Source organism: Mustela lutreola, chromosome 1 (genome assembly GCF_030435805.1).
Source record: "Mustela lutreola isolate mMusLut2 chromosome 1, mMusLut2.pri, whole genome shotgun sequence".
In the NCBI taxonomy this organism is placed as follows: domain Eukaryota; kingdom Metazoa; phylum Chordata; class Mammalia; order Carnivora; family Mustelidae; genus Mustela; species Mustela lutreola.
In genome coordinates, this window is record NC_081290.1 from 199,867,478 (window position 1) to 199,890,204 (window position 22,727).

A 22,727-nucleotide genomic window follows, 5' to 3' on the forward strand; every position below is an offset into this window, starting at 1 on the left:
CACAATCCCAGGACCCTGGGATCATGATCTGAGCTGAAGGCAGAGGCTTTAACCCACTGAGCCACCCAGGCGCCCCTGGCTAAGGCATTTTTGTCAGCTTTTGAGTTGGCCTCTTTAAACATTTTCTCTTTTCGTTAGTTGTGAGAAACCATTCTAGAAACTTGGCGTGTGCCAGAGTTAAAAGGCCCCTTGGAGCGTCTTTATGATTGCTTTCATTCCTCTTCCCCTTCTGTCTCATGCTTACAGATTATCCATCTAGACACACAGTGACCGAATCGTCATGTCTGCTGACCACTTACCCTCGGCTCACCTCCTCCCTCTTTCGGCATTAGACAGGGCAAATGAGTCCTAACCCCTGCATCTCCTTTCTCCACAGTTGTCAGAAATTGACTCTGGTCTGTCCCAGCTGCAGCCGTCTTTGCCTCCATCCTTCTTCCCCTTGGGAAGAGCTGAGCTTTGCGCCTCTTAAGTGTTTCTATGAAGTCTTTTTTTACAGGCCTGCAAAACCTGCACATGATTTCTAGAGTCGTGATAATTTTAGGGGATGTTCCATGTCCCACCAGGTCAGCCTTTCCACCAATTTCCTTTAGACCCCTTGCTGCTGTCAGTCTCACTACACAGCTGTAAGGCATTTGAAGACCCTCCCTCCCCCCACCATGTGGTGAGGAGAAACTGGTGGACTCTGATGGGATGGTCTTGCTTTGCCTCTGAAGGCTCAGAGGATGAGGAGACCCCTGTGCCTAGCTCCCGAGTACGTGCGGGTACATTCTGCTTTCTCTCTAAGAAAATGTTCCCTGCTTTCCTTTGGCTTACTCAGAGCATCAGGCAACTCCAGCGAAGGCAGGAAAGGAAAGGGAGGGAACAGCAACGAAAACCCGCTGGGCATTCCACAAATGGTAACGCACTGCGTCCTCACAGAAATCTTCAGGGGTGAACTCTTACTAACCCCGCTTCATGGGAGAGGAAATTGAAACGAGGAAAGTGTTGGGAACCTGTTCGAGATCACTCCACAAGTCAATGGTAGAGAGCCTCTTCTTTCCCCTACCCCACATTACCAGCCAAGTGGCAGGAATGTGAGCCTATGGGAATCGCTGGGCATGGGTGATTTTATGATTTTCCCCAGGAAACTCAGCTAAAACCACCCAGTTGTCCCGTGGAGTCTGCCAGGTTATCTGAGTACTTCTGCTCCATGTCTTTGTATGTGTTGCGTTCGACCCTTTGAAGCTCTCAGCAGATATATAGGTCACACATTCCTGGAACATAAATCAGTCAAGCAAGCAGCTTAGAGATTCTTATCCACTCAGACCTTTGGCCCTCGCCCGTGTCCACAGGAAATGTGGGTGTGGAGAGTCAATTTGGGGACTGGTATGTTGGAAGAATGGAAGAGAAGCCCACAGGAGATGCATAGGAACAGACACTGTTCTTTGGAGATTCTGCCCTGAAGTTCAAATCAAGCTGTAGTTGGAAGGGACAGGCTTCTGCCATGAAGGAGGATTTATACAGAGGAGATGTGCCTGGGCTGTGCCTCTCCTTGGCCCAGACACAGTCACACGCACGAGGTTACAGTTTCCAGAATCAGCACAGCTGGAAAATGTTCTGTTGAGCCTGCCGAATGTTCTGTATCATCCCATACACCCTGGGTTGTCCCAGGGCACACCGACTGCTGATGCGCTCAGATTTTCGAATCCCAAACCCGATTCTCAAAACAGCCAGTCAAGTGGCAGGGAACCACTCGTAGGTACACAATACACACAGTTAATGTGATATCCATCCTGCAGCAAAGCATTGGTGAGGGGGACTGCTTGAAGGAAAACAATGATTAGAAAACGCATTCATTGTGGTTATGTTTGCCCTCCATTTGTCAACTAAAAAATGTGTTTGTTTAAACAATGTCCTTGGTTTAGGGCAGTCATTCCTCGGTGGCAGATACCGTACTTGAATTTCACAAGTGTATGTAAATGATCTAGCTGAGCAAAGCAGCTGTCGTCAGTCAACATTTTCACATAGTGATGATTCTCAGGGAAAGGGAAAGACCTATTTAATACCCAGCACTATACACCGTCCACCTTCTCAGCTACTGCAGTGCCCCCTAACGAATGTGTTAATTTCAAGCTTTTTCCTACTATTTTTAAAACCTACATTGGGTTTTTAGCCAAAATATAAAAATGTGGCTGGACAGTCACATAGTACTTTGGGGGGAATATGAAATGGGAGTTGCCAGTGCTTCGAGACACTAAAGCTCGGGGCTGGTGTTGTTTTGTTGGGAATTGGGTCATATAATAAAACAAGAAAAGACAGCAAACAGCTGGCTAAAATGCATTTTATCTCACTTTTCTGCTCCCCTTGGGTTTGCCTTTTGGGAGACTCAGTTCTCCAAAGCACGCACATTTCAGACCCTGACTTCTGGTGCAGCCAAGCTCCTTCCTTCCAAGGACGCACAACTCAACACATTGCTCCACTGCGGTCCTATACTTACTAACAAGGGAGGTCCTCCTGAAAGCCCCAAACATGTATGCTCATCCCAGTGGCCCTGTGTGCACCTCCACCATCACGCGGTGCTCCCAGCCAGGGAGTAGAGTGCAGCTTTGTCCTTGAACTTGCCTCAGAGGTCAGGTCAGGATGCCTGCAACTATAGGTTTCTGTAAAGGATGGTGTCTTACATCACTGTCATTCCTTAGAAATTTGTGTTTTTCTTCTTTAGGTAAGCTCCACGCCCAACATGGGGCTTGAATTCATGACCCCGAGATCAAGAGTCATGTGCTCTACTGATTGAGCCCCTCAGGTGCCCTTGTTTGCTTTGTTTTTGATGAAGGTTTTTTGCTGGGTTTAAGCATCAGAACCAAATTGCGTAAATGTCCAAAAGCCATTTATCTGTTGTCTGAATGTAGTCAGCACACAATGTTATGTTAGTTTCAGGTGTACAACATTGTGATTTGACAAGGTTGCACATTATACTGTGTTCATCACAAGAAGAACCACCCTCTGTCCCCATACATAGCTATTACGATATCATTGACTCTCTTCCCTATGCTGTGCCTTTGATCCCATGACATATTCATTCCATAACTAGAAGCCTCTACCTCCCATTCTCCTGAACCCATTCTGTCCATTCCCCAATCTCCCACCCCTATGGCCACCCTTGGTTTGTTCTATTTCTAGGTCTGATTCTGCTTTTTATTAAAATTTTTTTATTATAAAAAAATAATATTTTTTTATTAATTTTCTTAACTCATGAATGTAGTCATGTGGGTTTTTTTTCCTTAGTCTGATTTATTTCACTTAACATAATCCTCTCTAGGCTTATCTGTATTGTCTCAAAAAGCATGATCTCATCCTTTTTAATGGCTGCATAATATTCCATTATGGATATGTTTTTATATAGCCCATATCTTCCTTATCCATTCATTTATTGATGGACACTTAGGTTGCTTCCATATATTGGCTGTTTTAAATAATGCTACAGTAAATATAGGGTGGTATGTATCTTTTTGAATTGGTATTTTGTACTTAATAGTGGAATTACTAGATCAAATGGTATTTCTATTTTTAATTTTTGGAGGAGCCTCCATACTACTTTTATAATGGCTGTGCCAATTTGCATTCCCATCAGTGGTGTATGAGTGTTCCTCCAAAAGCCATTTTTAAATAACAGCAATTGATTCCAACCTACCAGAGGGTAGGATCCTCAAAAGAACACTTTTCTGTGAATCGATCTATAAGGTTAGGTAATTTGAACCAAAACTTTAGTGGGATTGGTTTTTTCGAGACTAACAAGTTGGTGCTAAAATTCAGCTAGAAAAATAAAGTAATGACAATAGCCAAGAAAATTCTGTAAAAAAGAATAGAGAAGGGGACTTATTCTCCCAGATAACAAAACTCCCTTTAAAAACCACGATAATTAAAGTGGAGTGGTCAGCTTGTATATTAGTTCAGTAGGTTAGAAGAATCCAGTACCTATCCTAATTATTTTTAGGGCCCCATATGACCCAGTGTATATTCAGAATCATATTCAAAGACAATAAAAATCTGGCTACAGAAGCCTGGAGCATGACGTTCTTTAGATCTTCTGAAAGGGTATATTCATGGATTATACAAAGTATACACCCTAAATGGTTTTCAGAAATCTTCTCTAATAGCCATTCCTCTCCCCAAAGTTGCAGACTCACAGCAGTCTCTAGAAATGTACCCCTTTCTCTGATTTCCTAACCCTTGTCTCCCCGTCTCCCATCGTCCCCTCACACCCACCACCTTAATGTAGCAGTGGACGATCACCTCCCCAGAAGGCAGCCCTTGGGGGAAGGGTAGTGCTGCTTTTCTAGAGAGCAGGAGAGTCTCAGAACTCTGGTGACTAGAAGTCCCTAGCAGACTCCCAAGAATTCCCAGAATGAACAAAAATTCCCAGTCTCATTTCTTTGGGAACTTAGTGAATCTTAAAGGTAGCATTGAAGTCACTAGACTGGTCAGTAGATGGTGTTGACATTGTTGGCTACCCCTTTAGAGAAAAAAAGTGACGCATTTATACTTCCCCAAATGAACACTTGGGAACTACAGGTCTCAAGAGATTAGATTTGGAGCATCTGTATGTTTCTGCTAATACGTGGGGATAGTGACAGAAGTTAAGCTCTAAGGCCCAGGGTTGACAGTGGTGAGAGGAGACTTCAACTTTATATAGTTCCTAAATGTTTTAAATTTCTTTTATAACAGATTGTGTTACTTTTATAATTAAAATGAAAGAGCATTTTCATTTTCTTTGAGTAAATGCCCGGTAATGGAATTATTGGGTCATATATGGGAAGTTCTATTTTTAATTTTGGGGGGGACCCTCCATCCTGTTTTCCACAGTGGCTATATGGGTTGACACCTCCAGCAGTAGTGCACAAGGGTTCCCTTTTCCCACATCCTTGCCACCATTTGTTATTTCTTGTCTTTTTGATTCTAGCATTTCCCTGTTGAAAGAAGTTGTGACATATATATACACAGATGCAGACAGACAGACACACATGCAATGGAGTATTACTCAGCCTTAAAAGAGTGGGATTGGGGCGCCTGGGTGGCTCAGTGGGTTAAAACCTCTGCCTTCAGCTCAGGTCATGATCCCAGGGTTCTGGGATTGAGCCCCGCATTGGGCTCTCTGCTCAGCAGGGAACCTGCTTCCTCTTTCTCTCTGCCTGCTTCTCTGCCTACTTGTGATCTCTGTCAAATAAATAAATAAAAATCTTAAAAAAAAAAAAAAAAAGAGTGGGATCTTGCTATTCTAGACAGCATAAATGGACCTAGAAGGTATTACTCTAAGTGAAATAAGTCAGAATGAGAAAGACAAATACCATGTAGTTGCACTTATATGTTGAACCAAAAAAAAAAAAAAAAAAAAAAAAGGAAGAAAGAAAGAAAGACCTTAAAGCAAATGTGCAAACAAACAAATTGCAGAATCAGATCTATAAATACAGAGAACAAACCTTTGGTTGCCAGAGGGGAGAGTGTGGGAGGTACAGGCTTTTAGTTATGGAAGGAATAAGTCATGGGAATAAAAGGCACAGCATAGAGAATACAGTCCATGGAACTGTCATAGCATTGCACGGTGACAACACTACAAGCTAGCATAATGTGTTTTGAATCACCATGTTGTACGCCTGAAACTCATGTAACACTGTTTCAACTATGCTCAAATTTTTTTTAAAAAAATGTGTTTAAGCACCCCAAAACTTGGGGCACCTGGGTGGCTCAGTGAGTTAAGCCTCTGCCTTCGGCTCAGGTCATGATCTCAGGGTCCTGGGATTGAGCTCCCCATCCGGCTCTCTGCTCAGCAGGGACCCTGCTTCCCTTCCTCTCTCTGCCTGCCTCTCCGCCTACTTGTGATCTCTCTCTGTCAAATAAATAAATAAAATCTTTTTTTAAAAAAGCACCCCAAAACAAAATAGCAATCAAAGTACTTATTTACCTTTTGGGGGGTTTAAAATTTTTTTTATCTTATATTCAGTAAAAGTTCACTATTTTAGTATACAGTTACAAGTTCTGACAAATGCGTCAAATTGTCTAACCCAGAGCCACAGTCAAGATACAAACCAGCCTCATCACCGGATGGTAACTACACTTGTGGTGAGCATAGTGTAAGGTGAAAAGTAGCCCAATCACTCTGTTGTACACCTGATACTGATGTCACATTGTATGTTAACTGCACTTCAATAATAATGATATTCCTTGTCACCCCCAATTGTCTTATATTGCCTCCTTATAGTCAAAGTCTTCCTCTGCCCTTATTCTCTGGAAGCCACTGATTTCTAGGTGTCTTCTCCATCTCAAGTTTTGCCTTCTCCAGAATGTCTTGTAAATGGATTTCCATAGCTTTGGAGTCTTGGCTTCCTTCACTTAGTGTAATGCATTTGAAATTCGTCCTTGATGCTGTGTGTATCAACACTTTCTTCCCTTATTATTCCTGAATAGTATTCCATGATTCCATTGGATGGATGTACCACAGTTTGTCCCTCCATCCCAGTGGTGGGCTGTTGGACTGTTTCATTTCTGATAATGACTAATAATGCCACTATAAACATTTGGACCTGGGCTTTTATGTGAGGGGAGGGGCAAAAGGAGAGAGAGAGAGAATCCCAAGCAGACTTCACACTGAGTGTGGAGCCCCAACCGGGGCTTGATCCCAGGACCCTGAGATCATGACCTGAGCCCACATCAAGAGCCAGCCGCTTAACCAACTGAGTCACCCAGTTGCCCTTTGTCATAGTTTTAATATACATTTCCTTAATGGCTAATCATGCTAAGCAGCTTTCCATGTACTTATATACTGTCTGTGTATCCACTTTGGTGAAGTATCTGCTTAAAATCTTTGTTCAGGGAAGCCTGGGTGGCTCAGTCAGTTCAGCATCTGCCTTTGGCTCAGGTCATGATCCCAAGATCCTGGGAAAATATTTTCTCCAGTCTGTAGCTTATATTTCTGTTCTCTTGGTAGTATCTTCTGCCAAGTAAAAATTGTTATTTTTGATGGAGACCAGCATTTGACCTTTTTCCTTACTGTGATATTCTTTGGGTGATATAGCTAAGAACTCCCTGCCTAACCCAAAGTCACAAAGATTTTTCTCCTATGTTTTCTTCTAAAAGTTTTATAAGTTCGTATTTACTTGGATCTATGATCCATTTTTAGTTTTTAAATTAAGTTATGAGTTCTAGGTTACTTTTTTTTTTTTTTGCATATGGATATCGAGTCATTCCAGGACCGCTTGTTAAAGACCATAATTTCTCCATATTATACAGTTTTTATTTTAAAAGAAAGAATGTGATTCTGTCTAGCATGAGAACTCAAACATCATCTATCATGAAAGGAGAAAATTCCTTAGACCCACTGGCTCAGGGGTGGCTGAGAGAGAGTCCCCTTTGCTCAGAACACACAATATTTGTTTTACTAACAGTGTCATAAAACCAAACATAATTTATACTCCATTGCTGGGATTTCTAGGTTGTTGAGGGTTTTTGTTTGTTTGGCCGAGATTTTAGAAGAAATTTTAACCATTTATGAGCACGAAAATTCTTTTTTTGACAAATTGGATGTATACTAAAACTTAACAATGAGAACAAAACTGAAGTTTGTTTAGTCTAACTTTTCCTTTTTTGAATTAGAAAAATAATACATGCTTAACGTAAAATCTAAATACAGGTGACCTTTGAATAATATGAATTTCAACTGCATGGTCCACTTAGCTACAGATTTTTTTCAATAAATAGAGTACAATACTGCAAATGTATTTCCTTTTTCTTACAGTTTTCTTAATAACATTTCTTTTCTCTAGCTTACTTCACTGTAAGAATACAGTATACTGAAATACAATAACATAAAAAATATGTGTTCACTGTTTATTGGTAAGGCCCCTGATCACTGGAAAGCTACTAGCAGTTATGTTTTTGTAGAGTCAGAATTTATACATGGATTTTCAACTGCTGTGTCAGTGCCCTAACTCCCTATTGCTCAAAGGTCAGCTGTAAGACAGAAGAATCATCTAGAAATTGGGATACATGGCAGAGTGGTTTCCTATTGCTTTTTGGTTCCCTTTCCTTGGTCCTTTTGATGGGCTTCTCTCCGTTTTTATGACCTCAGATGTTGGCATACCCCAGGGCTCCATCTTTGGATCTCTTTATTGCTTTATTTTACTAGCTCTCTAGGTGATGTCGTTTAATCCTGTGGTTTTCCGCACCACATGTGCTCCCAAGAGTCAAGGCTGTGTCTCCAGCCTAAACTCTTCTCCAAACTCCAGACCAGTGTGGGTAGCTGCCTCTTCAGAACATCTACCATGTGTAACAGCAACTTGTCTGACACAGAAATCTTGGGGCCCCTGGGTGGCTCAGTTGGTCAAGCATCTGCCTTTGGCTCAGGTCACGATCCCAGGGTCCTGGAATCAAGTCTCATGTTGGGCTCCTTGCTCAGCGGGGAGCCTGCTTCTCCCTCTTCCTCTGCCCCTCCCTCTACTTGTGCTCTCTTGAACTCTCTCTCCAAATAAATAAGTAAAATCCTTAAAAAAAAATAAAACAGAAATCTTGGTCTCTTCTTTGCCCCATCTTTCCCTCCTTAGCAAATGGCACCGTCATTCCTGTATATGCCAAGGCCAGAAATCCAGACCTGAGATGGCAGCTCTCAGTAGCTTGGACATGACACTCAACATCCGTAGACTCTTCCACCCCTCACTGTAAAGCACACGCTGAGCGGACCCCCCTCTCATGATGCAGCTGCTCCCTGTCTGGCTCCCGCCACAGTGGTGCCTGGTCTAGAAGGTGGCCTTGCCTCCCAGCTTACTCCTCTGCTTCCACACTCACTGCTGCAGTCAGGCCCCCGCACAGCAGCCATGGGGCTCTTCAGGACAGAAAGCACATCATGTCCTTCTCCAGCTCAGATCTCGCTAATGCTTTTATCACATTCTGAAGAAAATCTTTGCCCTGGCCTTCAAGACCATATGTGATCTGGCTACAGCCTATTTCTCCAAATTTTTATTTCTTGGAACCTTTATTTCCCCCTCCCCCCGCCCCCACATGGTTCACTCTGCCTTTTTGCTACTCTTTGAACACAAGCCCATTCCCACTTTAGGGCTTTGCTTGAGCTGGTTCTCTGCCCCCAGGGTGCCCTTCCCAATGTTCTCCTCTGCCCTGAGTCACCCATTTGCCAGAACTGTTATCTGTTCCTTGCCTTGCCTTGCCTTGCCTCCCCTCTCGGAAATACCTGCCCCCTCCTTCCCTCCCTCATCTTCACAGTCTGCTGTGTTTTTCTTCAGAGAATGTATCACTACCTGGCATCATATATTTGTTTGTTTGCTGTCTACCTTCCCGACTGAAATGTAAGCTTCCTGAAGGTGGGACTTGATGTGGGTCACAGCTCTATCCCCAACTTCTAGAACAGAGTACAGCCCATAGTAGATGCTCAGTAAACATTTATGGCAGGATTAAATACAGGATTAGAGTCATACATGTACAGTACTTTTCGCCCTGCTTCACTCCCACGCCTTCTCTGGAGCTAATCACTGTTAATAGCTTGGTGACTAACTTCCTGGGTTTAAAAACAATGCATTTATGAATGCAGACACACATCCAGGCTTTTTTTTTTTTTTAATGAAATGCAAACTGTTCCATACCTTTATTTTCGCTCAGTAATTTACTTTAGAATTTTTTTCCATTTTAGTTTATTTTTTCATGTAATCTATGTATTTATATAGGTCTTTTTAGTGCTTACATTGTAGTTCATACTATAGATATATAATTTATTTAATCATTTTCCTGTTGATATGTGGGTTATTTTCCCTGTTTCCTTATTATAATCAAGGCTGCAGTGAATATGCTTGTCCCTAAATCTTTGTGCATATGGGAAAATTGGTCTCAAATTATAGAACCGCCTGGATCAGTACTTGAGAGGTATTGCTTAGTTTGTCTTTCTAAAACACTATACTGGTTTACAATTTCGCCAACAATATATGAGGGCCCATTTCCCCATATCCTGGCCAACACCAGGTATTACCCCACATCCCAAATATTTTTTAATGTTGGGGGAAAAAAGTTTTACTCCAGCGGGGAGTAGAAAGAGAAAGCCTAAACTCTGGTGATTGAAAATCTTACAGGCTGGTAGATAACCAGCCACTTCCTACATTGGTAAGCTCCTAAGCTTCTGGATTCTAAGTTAGCCTGTTTCATAAAGATAGTTCCTTTTAAAAAGAAATGTCAGAATTAAAGGAATAAAATGATTCAAGATGAGAACTATGTTGTACCTGTAAAGAAACTTTCAGATACTGTTTTCACGAGAAGACATATTTCATAATGTGTCCTGGGAGATCCAAAACCACAGGCCCAGGGATCCTCATTTTCTTGCTGTAACTCATTCCTGGATGATTTTTTCCCCCCTGAGAAAGAATCCACAACACACAATGTTGGCATTGGCTGGAGAGTTAATGGAAGACATAGACATTGGTGATTTACTATTTAACAAGTCTGTGGTTTGTATTGGGCCTTAAGAGAAAGACCCAAAGAACAAGAAAAGTTATCTATTTTAATAACTATGACTGGGGCCCAAAACAGAAGCACAGGCATGACTACGAAGACAGATGCCAACCCAGGGGAGGGAAGTACAGCCCAAGTAGCACCGGGTATTTCTGTGACTTGGGTTGGTTTTAATCCAGAGCTAGTGGGATCGTTGGTTAGCTCCCAGCTTGCCTTTGCCCTGTTAGTGAGCTGCCTGGCTGGGATGAGTCCCAAATGGCAACCCCTGAGTCTTCTCTATCTTTTATCAGGTGTCAAGATGGGCTTGGGATGAGAGGCACTTTTATGGCATCATATTAGGGCTTGAAGAATTCCTTAAAATTACTTGCTTTTACTCGCTATTTGGATGGCAAGACTGAGGCCCAGTAAGATAAAATGACTTAGCATGTTTTAAGCACAATCCTATCGAATAATGAAAAAGAAGAGCTCTTGTACTTGAACTTTAAAGACATAACAGATTCTTGGTGGAATGGTACTTCTGCCTAGAAATTCCTAAGGCAGGAGTGGCACATAACTGGCCTCCATGCCACCATACACCCCCGCAAATGCCCACAGCAGATGTTGGCTGCTCAACCCCAGCTCTCTTTCCTCAACCAAGCCCTCACCCAACCCGACAGTTCTCCTTCACACAGTGCTGGAGGCAGCAGGTCAGAATGGATCTAAGTTTTCATGTGAGTTAAAGTCTGTTTCTGTTTGTACCTCCCCTCTGGTGATTGGTGTATCCCTGTGATTCCTGAGACCTCTGGACCTCTGGACAGTAAGCCAGAAGAACGTGGTTTGACTGCTGGATTTTCTTGCTCCTGGCTCTGTGATCTTGGGCAAGTCACTTAGCCTTTCACTCAGTCTTGTCTCTGAAATGAAAAAGTTGAATTAAATCACCTTTAAGCTTCCTTCCAGCTCTGAAAAATGTCATGATTCAATGTCTAGAGACCTCTCAGGAGGAATTCATTCATAATTTCGACTATGTATTTTTATAAACACCCAGGGGGTTTTCAGGCAGTTTGTATATTACAAAGCTATTCTGTATCCTTCCTTACATGTTTATATCTTTTTCTGATAACTTTTTGAGCTTTTTTATTTCATCTGCTCAGACCATTGACCCATATCTTTGAAACCAGAATTTAGGGGTTTCAAGGAGAGGAGGCGGGGACATGCCCGCTCAAAACCAGACGAATTGCAGGAGTCTCCTCTTAGCCGCGAGGAACTTGAATGTTCTCACACCCCAGACTGAGCAACGCTCACCTGCCTCCCCCCAAGCGGTTCTAGGTCCTCTTCCCTTTCTTCCATTCTACCTCCTTATGATCAGGAGGCCCCACCCGTCAGACGAAAGTGGGCGAGTGGTCCTCTGAGGGGCCCTGGCTCTCTTCCACTCCGGCTCCTTTCATGACCTGGCGCCCTGTTTGTCTTCCAGGCCCCGCTTCCCTTCGGGCATACCCTCTCCTCTCCGTGATCACCCGGCAGCCCGCGGTCATCTCCCACCTGGTCCCCGCCCCCCCGGGAGCTGCCCAGGCCTTGTCCTGCCACCCGGTCTCCGAGGCCTCGTCCAACGAGGCCCCAGGGGGTGAGGCTCTTGGCAGTAGCGAGTCGGAGACGGAGCAGCCCACGCCGAGGCAGAAGAAGCCCCGCCGGAGCCGTACCATCTTCACCGAGCTGCAGCTCATGGGCCTGGAGAAGAAGTTCCAGAAGCAGAAGTACTTGTCCACCCCGGACAGGTGAGAACCCGGGGAAGGGACTTCCACAGGGAAGGCCTTCGGGAAGGGGTGACACCTTTTGCTCTCAGGCCGGGATGGAGAGCCACAGGGACTCATTTAGAGAGAGGGGCAAGGACCGTTTTAGAGAGAGGTTCTACACGATGGCAGGAGTCTCACCCTTGGTGCATGTCACAGCCTGTTCGACAGCACCCAGCCCACTGGTGCTCATCTTCCTTAAGCCCCAGCTGTATCCCCATATTTAACTTAACTACTCCAGTGTGAGAATCAAAGTCAAGTTTAGTGAATAGGTTGCCCAGGCTCTGAGCTAGCAAACAGGTTTGGTTTTTAAAGCCACTTACATGTAGGCTTAGCCGCAGTGACGGGTTAGCTGTGGGATGGGGACCCGGGACCTTCTCGGGCTTCTGCAATTCCCCAGCTTACTCAGGCTGCAGGCCTGGCCCTTGACTGCGAAGGCCTGGATGGATTTGGTTCAGGAGCTGCTAGATGTTGGAGTAGATTTAATGGATATTAAGTCAGAACCACTTGGCTAAGAGAGGAGCAGGACCCAGATGTGGGCTCTTTCTTTAAACCCTTTTGAAATCCAGGTGAGGGGACTGTGACCCCTGATTTACTCAAAGACCTTCATATCTCACCTCCTTTCTTTAATTTTAGTATCTTAACTGCAGAATATGCAAGAATGTATGTCTTAACTTATTCTTTCAAACTCACTCTGGGGCTTTGGAGAGGGCTGAGCTAATATGTGATCCTGTTTACTAGGAGGATTTTCCAGGTCCTTTTTCTGTTCTTTTTGCTCACTTCCTTGTCTGTATTAGGTTTGATCCCAGTCCTATTGAAGAGAAAGGGAAGGAAACTTTCATGCATCTCTTAAGCTAGTTAGCTGTTTGACGCAAATTTAAGTGAAAAAGGGGTGTACAAATCCCTCACTAAAGAGCATCTGGCTACTGATTTCACTTAATCAAGCCCTTATCAGCTGGGTGCTGGGCGTCTGCTGGGGGCCGGGCATGGTGTCCAAGCCTGTGCATCCAGAAAGTAGGAGCAAAGAGTTATGCTGTGCAGGAGATGCTAGGGGAGGGCAGGACAGCAAGTACCCACAACCCAAGGCACGGGTCCTGGTGCCGGTATGTTACCAAGGGCTGGAGGAGCCCAGAGACATTGTTGAGTATGTGTGAGATGGGGTTCAGGAAGGCATCTCAGAGGAGGCAACATTTCAGAAGAGCTTTGACTCTTATGTCCCAGAGGGAATGGCCCACAGGGGCACTGAGGTACAGCTCACTGGGCACGCTGAGGGAACTGCAGGTTCCCAACAGTGCAAATGGGAGTGCAGCAGGGGAGGAGGCCGGAGGTGGAAGGCTCATGTGTCTGGCCAAAGAATGCTGACTTCATTTTCATTGGCAGCCTCTAAGAGTGGGGAGGGATGTGGCTAGATTTACCTTTTAGACTCCTCGCCCTGGTGGCACCCTCGGTGTCTGATCTGAGATGGAAGCGATGGAGCAGGGGAGTGGGAGGAAACCCAGGGATAGTCCCTGAAGACCTGAATTAAGGTGGTGACAGTGGACACCGAGGAAAGGGAATAGATTGAAGAACAGTTTTGAAGGTGGCATGGACAGGCTTGACACCGGCGTGAGGAAGGGAAGAGAGAGCTGGGAAGCCTGTGCCTCCTGGTTTGGGTCACTGCATAGACAGGGATACCACAACCGAAGTTGCAAGGCAGCGGACAAAGAGGGTTTGGTGGGGGAAAGTGGGAGTCCTGTTGGGACGTGAGCCTCTGAAGGAGGCTTTGGCCAGACAGTGGAGACGCGGCTGTGAATCGGGGAGTGACAGAAGGGATGCCCAGTTATCAGCAGGTGTTTTGGTGGCCCCAGAAGGTAAAGGAGGGCCTCGGGGAGCTGGGCATCCAGTGGAGGTGGGCACCATTGTTTATGACTTGTATGGTAGTAACACCCAAAGGGCTTCAACAAGCATGGGTAAAATGTTAGGCTTATTTTCTGGAAGTCAGAGAACGTTTTAACAGAACTGTTCGTTCCTCATCAAGCTCCTGGGACTTCCTGATACCTGCCCAGGCACCTCTCAGGTGACCTACGCAGGACTGATTCACTTGCCTGGGGAGAAGGACACCATCTGGCTGGCATGGGAGCTGCCGCCTTCACCCGCCCTCTCCCGTGTTCCTCACCTCCCTACGTGACCAGGGCCATGAGCACTCCCTCCTCCCACAGCTTTCTCCCTCTTCCCTTTTGTTTGTTTCTCCAGTTTCCTAGGTGACCCCATTTAAGCGAATACGCAGGGAAGTGAGAATTTGTAACGGTGGCAGGTAATGAGAGAAAGCCGATGACAGTGAAGCGCCTTTCTGTAGCCAGAGTGAGTCAGGGGTGCATTTTTCCCAAGTGAGCTAACACCACTTGCTAATGCAGAGCCGTGAACTGAGCCTGCCATTGACTCATGCACCTGATGGCCTCAGGTGAACTGGGCTGCCAGGCGCGGTGGGAGCCTGGGAGACCAGAAGCCTGTGGGACAGCCCCCTGGAGTTTTGGTTCCTAATGAACGGCTGCTTGGGAAGCAATGCTTCATTAATGGGGAGGGCTGAGTGCTCTCAGCACGGGGAATTTACTAGCTTCAGTCTGTTAATCACTTTCAGTAAAACTATTAGCTTCCAGTCACCTTTCCCTGGGACAACTGGAGATATGTGAATTGCCAATGTGAGACAGGTTCTGAGGTTCTGGGGGAAGGAAGACTTTTTATTATTGGAGATTGCAGTCGTGCCCTCTGGTCAGAGCAGGGGAGCTGGGCAGCTGCAGTGCAGCAAGTGGCACCTGGAACCTTCATTGCCAATACCTGCTGGTCTTGCTCACGGTCAGACGTTGGGGAAAGAAAGTGTGGCCGAGAACACATTCTTGGGCATCCCCATGGCTCAGGCTTGTGGGTGGGAAGGTTTGTGTAACAGGAGGAACCTCAGAGCCACAGACTGTAATCTTCAGAAACCTTGGACTTTGAAAGTGGTGACCATCGCTCCCTATAGCAAGGGTGCTTGGCCCAGGCTGTCACTCTAGAGGTTACAGGGAGACTGCTCATGTTGGCTCAAGGAGGGGTCCTTCCTGTTGGTGCTCAGGTAGTAGACCTGGGTTTTTTTTCAACATTGGTCCATAGTTGTAGTCTTGAGGATTGAGTTTGGAAGCCTGGCTCTCTTTCGCATTTGATATACTCCAGTTGGGTTGTTTGCATTTTCTCTTCAAAAGCTTTGAGCAGGAGCTTCCCTTGGACAAATCGAACTTGTGTAAAAATATGGTGGGTGGAGGAGAGCCCCATACAGGAGGAGGCAGACAAGCCAGACGTAAGTAGGTTCACATCCTAGCTGCACCTCTCACTCTAGGATCATCGCCCGGGGCTAGCAAAATTTTTCTTGTATGGGACCAGAAAGAAAGTCATTTCAGTCTCTGTCACAGCGGCTCGCCTCCAAGCCTGGACCAGGAAAGCAGCCATGGACGTAGGCAGACAAATGAGTGTCCATATGCCAATAAAAACTTGATTTACAAAAACAGGCAGCAGACAGGATTTGACCGTGGTTACCGAGAGATTCTAATCTTTCCAAATTTCAGATCTCTCATCCGTAAAATGGGAATAATTATACCTACTTCATAGCATTGTAGAAAGGAATAAATAAGACAGCATGGGTTGTTGGGGTCTGAGCTAGAGGCTGGGATCCCACCGCAGTTCCCTGGAAAGGGTTGCTGGATCTTTGGAAATAGCTCCGAACTTCACACTTCCCAGGAATGGCTTTGACCTTCAGGGCTTCAGAGAAGGCTACAGAGAAATGCAGAACCACGGTTATCGATCGAATGGGAAGCAGGGGGGGTTACAGATTGAATGTTTCTTCTGGAACCGAAATTTTAACAGTTCAGGGCAGTTACGATGAATGAATCTGTCTATCAGAAAGTATTTTTGAGCCCTTGGTCTGGACTGAGAACCTGATAGGCACATCTGTGGACAGAAAAGAGGCCCTTGCTGTTAAATCGGGGAGGCAGAAAGTACTTGTGGGAAACAGGGAACCCTTGACAACGTGGAGCCCCCCAGGTGATAGCTGACTGGTGGGAAGGTCCAGAGGGGAAAAGCTGTGGGAGGTGTCGTGGGGGTGGGAAGGCCCCCCTGCAGGAGGAGGGCTTGTGCTGCATCTGGGTTGATGAGGATTTTGACAAGAATGACGGGTCTTTACTTTTCCTTTCCAGTTTGGATTTGGGGACAGCGTCCTCATTTTATATGGGATCCACATAAAGACTCTGTCAGGTCAGAAAGAGAACTTTATAATCAAGGCTGAGAAATCCTTTTCGGGTCCAGAGCAGACAGTGGATGTTTCCAGAATGATGGCCCCAGGTGCCCTTGGGTTGTAGGCATCCATTTCTCAGGTTCCCAGAGTTTCATCCATGAGATACTTGGAAGGAAAGTAAAGCTCTTTGGGGAAGAACTGCTTCAATGGGGGACGTCCGCACTCTGATATCGGTGCCTGGAGCTAGTCTGCGGGACCCCATCCCTTCTGCCCCTTTCCTCCTTCCTCATCCTTCCTTTGCATCTCGTGCCTTCCAGGTTGGACTTGGCCCAGTCTCTGGGACTCACTCAACTGCAGGTGAAGACTTGGTATCAGAACCGCAGAATGAAGTGGAAGAAAATGGTAAGGAAGAGAGGGAGTCTCACCGCGTGCCCACCATGATGGGGAAAATTCTTACCACAGGGCTGGGAAGAAGACAGGAGGGACCACTGATGGCTTGGGTGTTGGAGAGTGGAAGGCCTTTTATGATGCTGGCTGGGAGGGAGGCCATTGGCATGGTCAGATAAGCCATTCCTCCTGACCTGGATTTCCTGACCAGAAGGATATTCTTTTCCACAGTTTCCTTAGAAACAAAAGAAAGCTCACAAGCTTCTCAGTTGCTAGTTTTCACCCCACCTGCTGGCCTTTTCTAAGAACTTCCTTCCCCCTCCCACCAGGAGCTAAGATTAGAAGTCAGGACTCTTTGTTTATGATGACATATAGGGCACATTTGTTCCTGGGCTACATGGGCTAGAATGTAGGCATTGTCAGGCTTTAGTGGGGATCAGAGGAACCTGGATTGCAGGTACAAATGCAGAAGTCGAGGCTCTCCCCGCGTCCTGAGTGCAGAGGTCTGTGACAGGGCTGGGGATTCATGTGATCGCAAGCTCCCAGGTTCCCCTGGTGGTTTCCCTAAGGTTGTTTTATTACCTTGCTAATGGAGCAGTCCATCTTTGGTTTCTAAATGGACCTATTAGCATAAACGCCCCTTGCTAAAAAACAAACAAACAAAAACACCAAATAGACATCTCCATATTTTGAAGGATTCAGCTTCATCATAGTTCACTTTTTCTTAAAAAAGAGCAACTATGAAAAATCTGTTAAATCTGGATTTTCCAAAGTGGTTGCATGTTTCATTGCCAGTTCTGTAAACCACAAGGGAAAAGGTCAAAGCCCAGAGATAAGAGGTGAGCTGGGACGAGAGGGTGGGAAGCAGCCTGTTTTCGGGAGAAACCAGGTACAACCATGGCCTGTGACCTGGGCCTTCCTCACACCCTCACTGAAATTTTCTGGCCCTTTCTCCTCTGGTGCAAACCAGGTAGTCCAGACCTGCTTGGACGACACTCTAATTTACTAACCCATCTGGCCACAAGCCATCTTTCCTGGTGTTCAAGAGCTAGAATATGATGGGTTTTTTTACAGTTACTAAAACTGAGGTCCTTCTGTGGCCCCTAGTTTTCAGGAAAACAGGTGAGTCAATAGATATTTTTAATAGCTACTAGATACAGAGACATTTTCTCAATTTTGTGCTTTTGTCCAATAATTTTTTTCTCAAAACATTAGTCCTTGCTGTCATCTGAGAAAAAGAAATACATTGTAAATTAATTCTTAACAGGAAAAAAAGCCAGCCAGGTGGCATTTATTATATACCTGGAAGGGAATTCCTGGGCAAATCTCATCATTTCCTCTGGGGGGACCTGAGCCTGCCAGGGAAGGATGTTCAGGGGGAGGCGGCACGGCTCCCGGAGAGCTTGCAAAGAGAGGCCAAGATGTCAGTACAAACACACATATCCTGAATGACTCCACTCGTGTGTCTTCACATCTCTTGTGAACCGTGCCTTATCCTAGGCACGATAGGAAGTAATGAAATAAGATGTAAGCCTGCCTTCATGGCATTTGTGACCCCATTGGAGAGTCAAGGTCCAGAAAGCAGCCAGGGAGCATGTGATGGTGAATTACAATTCTTGTAGGTATATGAAGCAGAAGTGTTCAGGGGTTGGGTATTTGAGAAGGGTGTAAGGAAAAGTTGAAGGATAAATGGGATTTGGTGAAATATGCCGTTCCAAAACCTCCAGAATGCTACGGTACATGAAGATGATGGCTGAGGGGCAGCTGGGTGGCTCAATGGGTCAAGCGTTTGCCTTCTGCTAAGGTTGTGATCTTGGGGTCCTGGGGTTGAGCCCCGCATGGGGCTCTTTTCACAGCGGGGAGCCTGCTTCTCTTCTGCCTGCCTCTCTGCCTGCTTGTGTGCGCACTTGCACGTGTATACTCTTGCTCTCTCTCCCCCTCTCTCTGACAAATAAATAAATAAAATCTAGTGGGGGAAAAAAAAAGAAAGAAAGAAGAAAATAATATGGTAACCTCCCGGGGAACTGATCTCGGAAAGAACCAGATCTGGGAGTTAGAAACTCTGGGCCGAGTTCCCATGCCTGTCCCTCCCCGGCTGATTTCGGGCAAGTCCGCCACCCACCTCCTTCCTTGTCAATCATCATCATCGAAATCAATGTCTCCCGAGTGGCAGAGGCATTGTTGAAATCAGTTATCAGCGATCTCTTCATGAGTCAGACAGTTAAGGAATTGACAGCCCTGCCAGCTCCGCCCGCTGCCCATGGGACGAGCGTGTGCCTTTGCCTCTGACGTCACCTGTTGTTCACCAGCTACTGGGCTGCCGGCACAAGTGCGAGCTGGTTAGTGAGGGTCAGCACCGTCACCAAAAGCAAAATGGAAGTCACTCAGCAGATTTAACCTCAGAGAGCATTCCACGGGCCAGCCGAATCCAGGTCCCTTCAGGAGAGGCGGGAGTGCCAAGCGCTGTGTCTGCTCTAGCAGTTAAATGTTGAGCGTAGGAATGGAGCACCGGGGCAACGGAGATGCCAAGATAAGTCACGAACATGTCCATTCCAAAATAAAATGAGAAAAGAGTACCCCGTCAGGTGGGTGGCGACCGACCTGTGAAACTAGTAATTATTCAGAGGGATCGGGACCACAGTGGACTTTACTGGGTTTGGAATCAGGATAGAGAAAGGGAAGAGGTGTCTAAAATGGTTTCAGCAGACAAATAGAAGAGGGCCAGGCAAAGGTGGGGAGGGTGTCACGGTCACAAGGAAGGAGCCAGAACACCGGGGCCTCTTTGAACGGCTTCAGAAAGGCCAGAACTACAAATGGGAGGGTGGCAGTTCCATTGCGGGTCTGAGTTCTGACTCCCCCTCAACAGCGAAGCATTGTTGGGATCCAGATTGCCTCATATGTTTTCCTGGTAGAACTCTTTCAAGGCTATCTCTTCAAGTACTGGGAGGAAAAGAAAAAGCTAATTGGGTAATAAAGATGTCTCAAGGCTAGTCACCTAATTGGAACTGGAAAAAGATTAGCACTTGGTTCTCAAGAGTTACTCACAGGGCGGCCAAGGAGAGCGCTGCCAGAGGCCAGATAGCATCTCAGACTAGTTCCTACCGGTCAGCGTTGGTAACTTCTAGCGGGTTGGGTAAATTTCATCTTGCACACGAGATGGGACGCTCACCCTCTATTCCATTTCTGTTTGGCTTGAGTTCCAGGAGGACCCAGAGTTTTGCAACGGGCCGAAAGTGCCTTATCATTCAGGGATCTCTCTCAGCTCTAAAACCCAGTTCAGTGAGAGGATCCGAATAGACACCAGCCTCCTGCCCTGATCACAGGATTGGGTGGGCCACAGAGCAGGCGCTGTCCTCATCTTGGGGCACTGCAGATCTCCAGATAGTCAACAATTCCATGAAATGGCTACTCTCTATGTAATCTTGAGCAGGTTACTTAACCTCTGGGGTCCTGTCTTCCCATTAATAAAATGCCTCATACATAAATACCTTATAGGGCTGTGGTGCTAAATGAGCAGTGCTTCCTGCATAGAACGCAGCTGAGAAGTATTAACCACCATCCTCCTCTTCCTCCTCTTCCTTTTATTATTATTATTATTATTATTATTTACTTAGCCATGTAATTTACATCTTCAGAGAATCCAGTTTGGGAGGCCAGAGAACATATAAGCAGAAACTGAATTCTACAGGTTTCTGGGGCCCCAAAACTGTCTTCTGGATGAGAACCATCCTGGCTGTCCTTTCTTGTCGGGCCTGCTCTGGCTCAGTGCTCTAGCATGTGGAGCATGGCGTCTTCCGGCAGGGAAAGGCTGTCGAGCAGGGTGCAAGAAAAAGATTTGTGCTAGGGAATCCCAACTTCTCAGCTTCATGGAAATAGTCATCAGTTGATCCGACTCTCCCTGCTCCAGAGAGCTGCAGATGAAGACAGAAAAAGGTGCAGAAAGCACCCCTGGGAAAGGCGCCCGTGACCCAGGGTCTGCCGGGAGACTGGGGAACTGCAGAGCGGTGTTAGAATCAGAAATCACAGAGGCACATTTGACACATCCCTCGCTCAGTATGCACAATGAGATATTGGTAAGAGCGTTAGAGTCAAGTGGGCAGGGCTGTGTGTTCAAATCCCAGCCCTGCCCTTGGCTTGCTCTTGGCCCAAGGCAGATTACCTGTGCCTGCTCAGTTTCCTGTCTGAGTAATGGGGGAGGTAGAGGGCCCCTCCCTGCGCTCACGGTCCGTGCTCTGCCATCTAACTGCATGTCTCCCACCCAAGTGCCTTGGAAAGGAAACAGGCCTGTCCTGACATCTTCAGCCACAGCATATTTGAATATCTCGTTGAAGGGTTTTGAGGGGTGAGGGGAGCTGCGGCTAGCAGCAAACACTACTAATGGAAGTAGATGGTGTCTAGCCGTTTCTCAAAGGGGCATGTGGCCTCAGGTGTGGTGTGTTGTCTGGACTCCCCCGACCAAGGGGACTAAACTGGCTTTAGGAATAATTGGGCAGAAGGGACCCCGGGGAGGAGGGCCACGGGGTGCATGAGAACGCACGGCTCCTGGCATGGGACGGTTATGAGATAATTGCTTGTCTCAGGTGTTCTGGGAGGCAAGGGGCCAGAGGTCGAGTGCGGGAAGCAGCCAAGAGGGTAGTTATCTCCTAATTATTGCTTGCGCTGGAATGTTTTATCCCATTTAGAAAATGGCTTGATTGTTTTGATTTTTTTTTTTTTTTCCCTCTGTGCAGTAGGAAAACAGCCAGGTGGGGTCTATCCAAGCTGTGTGGGTGGTGTTCTCTAATTGCTGGGCTGGACTTTCTTTTGCCAATTAGGTGGCTTCCTTAGACCTGCCCTTTTATAACTTGATTACTATATGGGGCAACTTAATTTTGTATAACCTCTTTCATACCAAGTGGAGCTGCTTTCAACACATAAATTCCATCTTGGCACATCTGGGCACTTTCAACAGCCTGCACTCAGACTGAAATAAAAATCAGATGCTGACTTATGTGAAAAGGAATATAGGGACGCCTTCTCCCCAGAGGTGCATTCTGTCAGCATCTCTACCCTGTTAGAGGTCCCCTTCCTATTTGTGTGTTTGCTGTTCGCGTGGAAAGTGCAGTGGCTGAGCAGATCCCCAGCTAAAAAGAGGTGTTCATTGAGAGCCTCTGGGTTTCCTCACACCTTATACAAAAAACAACTCAAAGTGAACTATAGACCTAAAGGTAAAAACTAAAACTGTAAAACTCTTAGAAGAAAATTTAAGTGTAGTGCTCGCTTCTGCCACACATAATAAAATTGGAACGATACAGAGATTAGCATGGCCCCTGCGTAAGGATGACACGCTAATTCGTGAAGCGCTCCATATTTTTTTATGGAACCAGAAAAGACCTCGAATAGCCAGAGGAGTGTTGCAAAAAGAAAATTTAAGAGTAAATATTCACTGCCTTGGATTTGGCAAAATCGCCTGAGCACACCAAAGCCCAAGCAATGAAAGAGAAAATAAATCAGACTTCATCAGAACTAAAAGCCTGTATGCTGTGAAGGACATCGCCAAGAGAGGGAAGAGACAACACACAGAACGGGAGAGCGTCTTTGCAAATCTTGTATCTGATGATGGACTTGTATCCTGAATGTGTATAAAAAACCCTTATACCTCGGGGTGCATGGGTGGCTCAGTGGGTTAAAGCCTCTGCCTTTGCCTCTGTTCATGGTCCCAGAGTCCTAGGATCAAGCCCCGAGTCAGGCTCTCTGCTCAGCAAGGGCCCTGCTTCCTTTCTCTCTGCCTGCCTCTCCACATGCTTGTGATCTCTGTCTGTCAAATAAATAAATAAAATCTTAAAAAAAAAAAAAAAAGAACCCTTACACCTCAA

General features: G+C 46.0%; 1 protein-coding gene and 1 non-coding gene across 2 annotated transcripts in view; both read left to right on the forward strand.

The window, feature by feature from the left end:
• BARX2 (BARX homeobox 2) overlaps positions 1-22,727 on the forward strand; it is a 72,700-nt gene that overhangs the window by 45,805 nt on the left and 4,168 nt on the right. The window contains exons 2-3 of the mRNA XM_059184875.1: positions 11,930-12,230; positions 16,803-16,887. Of these exons, the coding sequence (XP_059040858.1) occupies positions 11,930-12,230; positions 16,803-16,887 (386 nt within the window). The remainder of the gene's footprint in view (positions 1-11,929; positions 12,231-16,802; positions 16,888-22,727) is intronic.
• Positions 22,125-22,226, forward strand: LOC131822868 (U6 spliceosomal RNA). The gene has a single exon (XR_009350352.1). It is a non-coding gene; the product is annotated as a U6 spliceosomal RNA (small nuclear RNA).